Here is a 10448-nt window from a genome sequence, read left to right as displayed (position 1 = left end):
CACAGATACAGAGAGAGAGAGAGAGAGATATGTAAACATATGTTTCCCTTGCCAATAAAGCCCTTAAATTGAAATTGAATTGAGAGAGAGCAAATAGAAAGGTTCACATCATGTATAATTATTGGTTTGGAAGAAGATGTCAGAGTAGGTCATGTGAAAGGTCTCCTCTGGTCTCTGCTGCTGTAGGTGAACCTGAAGGAACAGGGTCAGCTGAGGTGTCAGGATGAGTTCATCGTGTGGTGTGGCCGCAGGAAGTATCTCCGTCACGTCTTCCTGTTCGAGGACCTCATCCTCTTCAGCAAAAGCAAAAAGATTGAGGGAGGATATGACCTGTACATCTACAAGCAGTCCTACAAGGTGACAATGACAACACATGCAGAGGGTTTAATATGTACTATGAAGTTAGGAACTATGAAGTAATATGCCGTTCTACCTTAAATCATTTCAGCCAGTTGGCTAACATTATGCTATGTTGTTGTGTTCAGGCAGTGATGTTTGTATTGTTTATTGTGAGGTGTGGAACCACAGTTAGCAGGGTTCTCCACAATGGAGGCGCTGCACCAGTATGTTCAGTTTGCTGTGCCACCATGTGAAATCTCAAAACCACCACAGTCAGTGTTTTCCTGGAAAGTTGACTGTTTCTGGCTACTCATTCAGACGGCAGAGATAGGAATGACAGAGAGCGTGGGCGACAGCGGGCTGCGTTTCGAGATCTGGTTCCGGAGGAGGAAGTCCCAGGACACGTTCATCCTACAGGCCAGCTCTGGAGAGGTCAAGGCCGTGTGGACAGCCATCATCGGAAAGATCCTCTGGAGACAGGCGCTACGAAACAGGGGTGAGTAACCACGGCCACAGAGGGGGGGTCGTGACATGTCTCTTGTCTGACCTGAGGCCTGTGTTGATAACCTTCTGGACCAGTCATTAAGAGGTGACATGTCTTCTTGTCTGACCTGAGGCCTGTGTTGATAACCTTCTGGACCAGTCATTAAGAGGTGACATGTCTTCTTGTCTGACCTGAGGCCTGTGTTGATAACCTTCTGGACCAGTCATTAAGAGGTGACATGTCTTCTTGTCTGACCTGAGGCCTGTGTTGATAACCTTCTGGACCAGTCATTAAGAGGTGACATGTCTTCTTGTCTGACCTGAGGCCTGTGTTGATAACCTTCTGGACCAGTCATTAAGAGGTGACATGTCTTCTTGTCTGACCTGAGGCCTGTGTTGATAACCTTCTGGACCAGTCATTAAGAGGTGACATGTCTTCTTGTCTGACCTGAGGCCTGTGTTGATAACCTTCTGGACCAGTCATTAAGAGGTGACATGTCTCTTGTCTGACCTGAGGCCTGTGTTGATAACCTTCTGGACCAGTCATTAAGAGGTGACATGTCTCTTGTCTGACCTGAGGCCTGTGTTGATAACCTTCTGGACCAGTCATTAAGAGGTGACATGTCTCTTGTCTGACCTGAGGCCTGTGTTGATAACCTTCTGGACCAGTCATTAAGAGGTGACATGTCTCTTGTCTGACCTGAGGCCTGTGTTGATAACCTTCTGGACCAGTCATTAAGAGGTGACATGTCTCTTGTCTGACCTGAGGCCTGTGTTGATAACCTTCTGGACCAGTCATTAAGAGGTGACATGTCTTCTTGTCTGACCTGAGGCCTGTGTTGATAACCTTCTGGACCAGTCATTAAGAGGTGACATGTCTCTTGTCTGACCTGAGGCCTGTGTTGATAACCTTCTGGACCAGTCATTAAGAGGTGACATGTCTCTTGTCTGACCTGAGGCCTGTGTTGATAACCTTCTGGACCAGTCATTAAGAGGTGACATGTCTTCTTGTCTGACCTGAGGCCTGTGTTGATAACCTTCTGGACCAGTCATTAAGAGGTGACATGTCTCTTGTCTGACCTGAGGCCTGTGTTGATAACCTTCTGGACCAGTCATTAAGAGGTGACATGTCTCTTGTCTGACCTGAGGCCTGTGTTGATAACCTTCTGGACCAGTCATTAAGAGGTGACATGTCTTCTTGTCTGACCTGAGGCCTGTGTTGATAACCTTCTGGACCAGTCATTAAGAGGTGACATGTCTCTTGTCTGACCTGAGGCCTGTGTTGATAACCTTCTGGACCAGTCATTAAGAGGTGACATGTCTCTTGTCTGACCTGAGGCCTGTGTTGATAACCTTCTGGACCAGTCATTAAGAGGTGACATGTCTTCTTGTCTGACCTGAGGCCTGTGTTGATAACCTTCTGGACCAGTCATTATGAGGTGACATGTCTTCTTGTCTGACCTGAGGCCTGTGTTGATAACCTTCTGGACCAGTCATTAAGAGGTGACATGTCTCTTGTCTGACCTGAGGCCTGTGTTGATAACCTTCTGGACCAGTCATTAAGAGGTGACATGTCTCTTGTCTGACCTGAGGCCTGTGTTGATAACCTTCTGGACCAGTCATTAAGAGGTGACATGTCTTCTTGTCTGACCTGAGGCCTGTGTTGATAACCTTCTGGACCAGTCATTATGAGGTGACATGTCTTCTTGTCTGACCTGAGGCCTGTGTTGATAACCTTCTGGACCAGTCATTAAGAGGTGACATGTCTTCTTGTCTGACCTGAGGCCTGTGTTGATAACCTTCTGGACCAGTCATTAAGAGGTGACATGTCTCTTGTCTGACCTGAGGCCTGTGTTGATAACCTTCTGGACCAGTCATTAAGAGGTGACATGTCTCTTGTCTGACCTGAGGCCTGTGTTGATAACCTTCTGGACCAGTCATTAAGAGGTGACATGTCTCTTGTCTGACCTGAGGCCTGTGTTGATAACCTTCTGGACCAGTCATTATGAGGTGACATGTCTTCTTGTCTGACCTGAGGCCTGTGTTGATAACCTTCTGGACCAGTCATTAAGAGGTGACATGTCTCTTGTCTGACCTGAGGCCTGTGTTGATAACCTTCTGGACCAGTCATTAAGAGGTGACATGTCTCTTGTCTGACCTGAGGCCTGTGTTGATAACCTTCTGGACCAGTCATTAAGAGGTGACATGTCTTCTTGTCTGACCTGAGGCCTGTGTTGATAACCTTCTGGACCAGTCATTATGAGGTGACATGTCTTCTTGTCTGACCTGAGGCCTGTGTTGATAACCTTCTGGACCAGTCATTAAGAGGTGACATGTCTTCTTGTCTGACCTGAGGCCTGTGTTGATAACCTTCTGGACCAGTCATTATGAGGTGACATGTCTCTTGTCTGACCTGAGGCCTGTGTTGATAACCTTCTGGACCAGTCATTATGAGGTGACATGTCTCTTGTCTGACCTGAGGCCTGTGTTGATAACCTTCTGGACCAGTCATTAAGAGGTGACATGTCTGGTTCTAGTTCAGGTACATCAAATGGAACCTCTCATTGTGGGTCTGATTGAGAGTTATAACGTGTTTATTCTCTTAACTACAGAGGTGCGCTTGAAAGAGATGGTTTCCATGGGGATTGGCAGCAAGCCTTTCATGGACATCAAGCCTAGTGATGCTGCCATTAGTGACCGAGCCATTGATTACATCATGAAGGGGTCAGGTGAGCTGTCTCTACGATATGCTATCATAACCTAATTTGCCTGGAAATTCATTTTGTGAGGTTAGCATACAAAATCCACAAAATCTCTCTCTCTTTATCTCTCTCTCTCTCTCTCTCTCTCTCTCTCTCTCTCTCTCTCTCTCTCTCTCTCTCTCTCTCTATTTCTTTCTCTCTGTTTGCTGAATGTGACTTTCAACAACATGTCTGCCAATGCAGCTGCTGATGAGAAAGGCTGATTTGTAAATGCTCTCTCTCCCAGGATAGGGGTGTGTTGTCAAGTTGACTGAATCAAAGCACAACATCCCAGCATCTCAGAGCACATCTCCCCGTTCTCCCTTTAACCCTTTAGATGTTCTGTTCCAGCTGAAATATCCTCTCAAAGTCTACATCTACACTCATACTCCACCAGGCAGCTCTTATGTACTGACACAGTCTCCTGTTTGGAGGACTGAGGTTGTCTGGACTTGTGTCTGTAGCAGGTGATTTGGTGCATGTCAGATATCTACGGATGTTGAAGTTAACGCTGCAGGTGGAGTCAGGGCCGTACAGACCGTTCCCGTTGACATTCCAGTCCTTCAGCCTTAACCAAAGTCATCTAATTTGCCAGCATTCAGAATCAAATTACTTTTCTTTCAAGCTGGAATTCTCTGTCAACAGTACCTGTAGACCTTAATGAATGGCTGCTAGCTACCGCAAGAATTACAAAACATTTAGCTCTCCTCGTTCTGCACTCAGTTTCTACCCAGCCTCACGGTCTGTTTTGTAATCAACATTTTTCTGGATTTTGTACACAATCAACTCAAACACTAGATACAATGTAACATCAACTCAAACACTAGATACAATGTAACATCAACTCAAACACTAGATACAATGTAACATCAACTCAAACACTAGATACAATGTAACATCAACTCAAACACTGTCCCGGAGTAGCCTGATACCTCCTGTGTTCTGTGGTTGTCCCCTGAGTAGCCTGTTACCTCCTGTGTTCTGTGGTTGTCACCTGAGTAGTCTCTTGTTCTGGGTTGTCCCAGAGTAGCCTGATACCTCCTGTGTCTGTGGTTGTCCCAGTCGTTGTGTTCTGTGTTGTCCCAGAGTAGCCTATACCTCCTGTGTTCTGTGGTTGTCCCAGAGTAGCCTGATACCTCCTGTGTTCTTGGTTGTCCTAGTAGTTATACCTCCTGTGTTCTGTTTGTCCCAGAGTAGCCTGATACCTTGTGTTCTGTGTTGTCCAAGTAGCCTGTACCTCCTGTGTTCTGTGGTTGTCCCAGAGTAGCCTGATACCTCCTGTGTTCTGTGGTTGCCCCTGAGTAGTCTGATACCTCCTGTGTTCTGTTTGTCCCAGAGTAGCCTGATACCTCCTGTGTCTGTGGTTGTCCCAGAGTAGCCTGACACATCCTTCCATGGAGACATGATCCATAGATAGAAATGTGTACAGTGAAATGTTCATGTTCTCTACCCAATCTTTCCCTCTCTCCCTCCAGAGTCCAGGACCAGGGCGTCCATCGCGGTGTCCTCCTTCGACCACTCCACGCCCTTTAAGCGGCCTCACTCCACCATCTCCAACAGTAGCACCTCCTCTTCCTCCTCCCAGTCCTCTTCCTCACTGCTGGGCTCCCTCAACCTGCACCTGTACCCCTCACCTGCCCACCAGCACCCCCACGCCCACGCCCCACCAGCACCCATACCCCCTGGGCAGCGTACCCTCCTTCAGCCACTGGCCCTACGACTGCATTGAGGAGGACGAGCTGGAGCAAGACGCGGGCAGCCAGCCTTCTATGAGTGAGTGACAGACAGCCAGCCTTCTGAGTGAGTGAGTGAGTGAGTGAGTGAGTGAGTGAGTGAGTGAGTGAGTGAGTGAGTGAGTGAGTGAGTGGTGAGTGAGTGAGTGAGTGAGTGAGTGAGTGAGTGAGTGAGTGAGTGAGTGAGTGACAGGCAGGCCCTAACAGGTATCCATGTCTGAGTCCCAAATGGCACCCTCTTCTCTATTTAGTGCACTACTTTTAACCAGAGCCCTATAAGTCCTGATCAACCATAGTGCACTATATAGGGAATAGGGAGCCATTTGGTATGCATGCCATGTCCTCGGCTTAAAGTGTCTTACTGTCCCTAACTCATTACTAAGGATGTCTAATTCCTCTTTGAAACTGTGCTCATGTTCCTCTCTGTCCCCCCTGAAAGTCTCCCTAAACTAAATGACTATTGTATCTTCTGTGTGTTGTCCAACAGTCACAGAGAGCTCGGGGAGACGTCGTCCCAGTGTACCTCCAGTGACAATGTGACGGGTCTGAACAGCCTCACCATCCCCATCCCAGGCCACGGCCGCCCCAACATCATCATCGATGCCTTACCCAGCGACTCCACTTCCTCCTTCCTGTGTTCGTCCACGCCTCCCGGCTCCTCCCACCCTCAGATGGCCCCTCCCCAGCCCTGTTCCCTAAGGACCAGGTCCTCCAAGCCCAGGGCAGCACCTTCATCACAGCAGTGAGTAGAATGGTGGTTTTTACACATAATAGTGACATTGTGTAGACAAGTTTGAGGTAGCTAACAGACCTGGGTTCAAATACTATATGAAATCATTTCAAATCATTTATCTGTGCTTGATTGATCATACTTAATCTGTGCTTGATTGATCTTGCTTGGCTTAATGGATTTTTAGAATAGTCCCAAGCTCTTCAGGCAGACTAGAGCAAACGCTCAGTCATTAAAATATTTCAAATAGTATTAGAACCCAGGTCTGGTTGGTAGGTAAAAGATCTCTATTCTTGCGCTGATTGCTGAATACTCTCTGTTGAAGTGAAGTATCTTCTGAAGGTTTTTATACACTAGGACATGAATGATTCTGTTTATTCTGAGGTTTCCTAACTCACCCATTATCTGTCATCCAACATCATCCTGTCCAATCAATCATGTCATTCCAGTGGAGTGAAGAGTGAACATTGCAGCCATTGGCTCTCCCAGGTTTCTCTCTCACCAGCATTTTGTGTGTTTTGTTTTTGCCAGAGCAAGACCTCTCATATTACAATAGGCCTCTCTACAGTGGTCTGACTCACAGAGAGAGAGAGGGCTGTTTAGCTCAGTAAGTAATTGGGTCTGGCCAGAGTGGTGGTCTGTGTCCTGGTGTTCTGTTTGCTTCACAGCCTCATTAACAACTGTGGGGATCTCCCTCTGTCTGTACCATGAATACAAATCTGTGTGTGTGTGTGTGTGTGTGTGTGTGTGTGTGTGTGTGTGTGTGTGTGTGTGTGTGTGTGTGTGTGTGTGTGTGTGTGTGTGTGTGTGTGTGTGTGTGTGTGTGTGTGTGTGTGTGTGTGTTTGTGTATGGAGTGTCCTGCTAGGGTTAAATGACTGCTGTGTTGGTCCAGGAGTTTCCCCTGACCATGTGACCTGACCAGTTAACACTCCGTGTCCTAGTGAAGTGATGGATGATTTGTTGTGTCAAGCTTTTGGGTTCTCAGGTCTCATGTCTCAGGTCTCATGTCTCAGATCTCATGTCTCATATATCATGTCTCATGTTCCATATATCATGTCTCATGTCTCAGATCTCATGTCTCATATATCATGTCTCATGTCCCATATATCATGTCTCATGTCTCATATCTCATGTCTCATATATCATGTCTCATGTCTCATATCTCATGTCTCATATCTCATGTCTCATGTCTCAGATCTCATGTCTCATATATCATGTCTCATGCTCCTCTGTGTCCTTCTGCCATGTGTGCTATAGCATGTTACATAGCTATATGTTTGTTCTGCTTTTGCTGACATTGTTGATGCACGGTCATTATGTTAAAAGGTTCACTTGTTGTTCATACCTTAGCTCAGCAGCTAGGGGCAGCAGATCATTGGTGATAGGTTAACTTGTTGTTCATACCTTAGCTCAGCAGCTAGGGGGCAGCAGATCATTGGTGATAGGTTAACTTGTTGTTCATACCTTAGCTCAGCAGCTAGGGGGCAGCAGATCATTGGTGATAGGTTAACTTGTTGTTCATACCTTAGCTCAGCAGCTAGGGGGCAGCAGATCATTGGTGATAGGTTCACTTGTTGTTCATACCTTAGCTCAGCAGCTAGGGGGCAGCAGATCATTGGTGATAGGTTCACTTGTTGTTCATACCTTAGCTCAGCAGCTAGGGGGCAGCAGATCATTGGTACAGAAAACCTTTTATTATAACAGATATGACAGTACTACATTGTAATCATCTACTCTTACGGTCAAGACGTAGAACCTTTCTCTAGCTCAGTAGTAACCAGACAGTTGGGGTTGAACGTTTGCAATGTTTGACAGTTTGTAAATCCTTTTTGTTAACCCTGTCAATGTGTCTTCCTCTTCTAGCTGTGAGGCCACTGCACTGAGAACTGGTGTTACGGAGGATCAGTATGGACTTGTGAGTGAGGAAGCTATCCTGTTAAGCATGCTCAGTGACGCCTGTAACACTGGGCACTCTACTGTGTCTCTACTGTGTCTCTACTGGACTCTACTGGACTACTGGTCTCCACTCTGTCTCCACTGGACTCTACTGGACTCTACTGTGTCTTCACTGTGTCTCTACTGGACTCTACTGCACTAGTGGTCTCCACTCTGTCTCCACTGGACTCTACTGGACTCTACTGTGTCTTCACTGTGTCTCTACTGGACTCTACTGCACTACTGGTCTCCACTCTGTCTCCACTGGACTCTACTGGACTCTACTGTGTCTTCACTGTGTCTCTACTGGACTCTACTGCACTACTGGTCTCCACTCTGTCTCCACTGGACTCTACTGGTCTCTACTGTGCCTCCACTGGACTCTACTGGACTACTGGTCTCCACTCTGTCTCCACTGGACTCTACTGGACTACTGGTCTCCACTCTGTCTCTACTGGTCTCTACTGTGTCTCTACTGGACTCTACTGGTCTCTACTGGTATCTACTGTGTCTCTACTGGTCTCTACTGGACTCTACTGGACTACTGGTCTCCACTCTGTTTCTACTGGACTCTACTGGTCTCTACTGGACTCTACCGGTCTCTACCGGTCTCTACTGGACTCTACTGGACTCTACTGATCTCTACGGGACTACTGGTCTCCACTCTGTCTCCACTGGACTCTACTGGACTCTACTGTGTCTCTACTGGACTCTACTGGACTCTACTGTGTCTCGACTAGACTCTACTGGACTCTACTGTGTCTTTACTGGACTCTACTGGACTCTACTGTGTCTCTACTGTGTCTCTACTGGACTCTACTGTGTCTTTACTGGACTCTACTGGTCTCTACTGGACTCTACTGGACTCTACTGTGTCTCTGCTGGACTCTACTGGACTCTAGTGTGTCTCTACTGTGTCTCTACTGTGTCTCTACTGGACTCTACTGGACTCTACTGGTCTCTATTGGACTCTACTGTGTCTCTACTGTGTCTCTACTGGACTCTACTGTGTCTTTACTGGACTCTACTGGTCTCTACTGGACTCTAGTGTGTCTCTACTGTGTCTCTACTGGACTCTACTGGACTCTACTGTGTCTCTACTGGGCTCTACTGGACTCTACTGGTCTCTATTGGACTCTACTGTGTCTCTACTGGACTCTACTGGACTCTACTGGATTCTGAAAACAACAGACACACAACAGACCACTCTGACAACAGACATATAATAGACCATTCTGACAACAACAGACCACTCTGACAACAACAGACGCACAACTGACCACTCGGACAACAACAGACACACAACAGACCACTCTGACAACAACAGACCACTCTGACAACAACAGACCACTCTGACGACAAAAGACCACTCTGACAACAACAGACCACTCTGACAACAACAGACCACTCTGACGACAAAAGACCACTCTGACGACAAAAGACCACTCTGACAACAACAGACCACTCTGACGACAACAGACCACTCTGACGACAATAGACCACTCGGACAACAACAGACCACTCTGAAAACAACAGACACACAACAGACCACTCTGACAACAACAGACCACTCTGACAACAACAGACCACTCTGACAACAACAGACCACTCTGACAACAACAGACCACTCTGACGACAAAAGACCACTCTGACAACAACAGACCACTCTGACAACAACAGACCACTCTGACGACAAAAGACCACTCTGACAACAACAGACCACTCTGACAACAACAGACCACTCTGACGACAAAAGACCACTCTGACAACAACAGACACACAACAAACCCTCGCCCCTTGAGACTGATGGCCTTTGGCATTTCATAACGATGAGTGAAAATTTGACATTGCTATGTATGCAGTACTTAAAGAAATAGTTTCACAAATGCTGGTACGTCATGTTCTGACTGTATATGTGTTTTAATGAACTAGATATGTATCACTGTTTATAATGTAGAAGAGTTGTTGTTTTATTAAGTCTTATTGAAGGAAGCAAACAGATGGAAAGTACTCAGCAGACAGCCAGACAGACGCTAGTGGGGATTCACTACCAGCTATTCTGTTGATTAACGCCTCGGTCACACCGACGGTGACATTGCATTGTGGTACACCAGAAGTACATTCATTTCCAATGGAACGCTGCGTTTGTCTTGCAGCATTGCGTTACAGAGGCAGTTGCAGTGCGTTCTGTGTGGTGCATATGTTGGATTTATAGAACTTAATCAAACTTATGAGTCAAACTGTGTGTGTAGACGGCTTGACAGAAACGGTAGCAGAAAGGTGAATGTTAAACTTTTGTTTCACACATATCCAGATGATGCTGCGTAACATTTTGCACAATGACGCTGTCGGTGTGACCGAGGCGTCAGAATCAGCGACATTTCCCTGTCTCTCTGGCTTTTCTTATCGTTACCAGTACAATGTGTCTCTCTGTACAGAGTATTAAACAGGATATTAAAACGCTCTTTGATTTTTAGCACCACAGC

The 10448-nt window shown here is 46.7% G+C and overlaps 1 protein-coding gene across 1 annotated transcript in view; it reads left to right on the top strand.

Moving 5' to 3' along the window:
- LOC106598964 (pleckstrin homology domain-containing family G member 4B-like) overlaps positions 1-5801 on the top strand; it is a 49836-nt gene extending 44035 nt beyond the window's left edge. Inside the window, 5 exon segments of the mRNA XM_045717763.1 lie at positions 187-357; positions 658-835; positions 3435-3551; positions 5039-5336; positions 5784-5801. Of these exon segments, the coding sequence (XP_045573719.1) occupies positions 187-357; positions 658-835; positions 3435-3551; positions 5039-5292 (720 nt within the window). The 3' untranslated portion in view covers positions 5293-5336; positions 5784-5801.
- Positions 5802-10448: the final 4647 nt, after the last annotated feature.

The sequence above is a fragment of the Salmo salar genome, chromosome ssa05 (assembly GCF_905237065.1).
Source record: "Salmo salar chromosome ssa05, Ssal_v3.1, whole genome shotgun sequence".
Lineage (NCBI taxonomy): Eukaryota > Metazoa > Chordata > Actinopteri > Salmoniformes > Salmonidae > Salmo > Salmo salar.
Note: the sequence above shows the minus strand (reverse complement) of the source record. Positions and strands in the feature narration are given on the sequence as shown.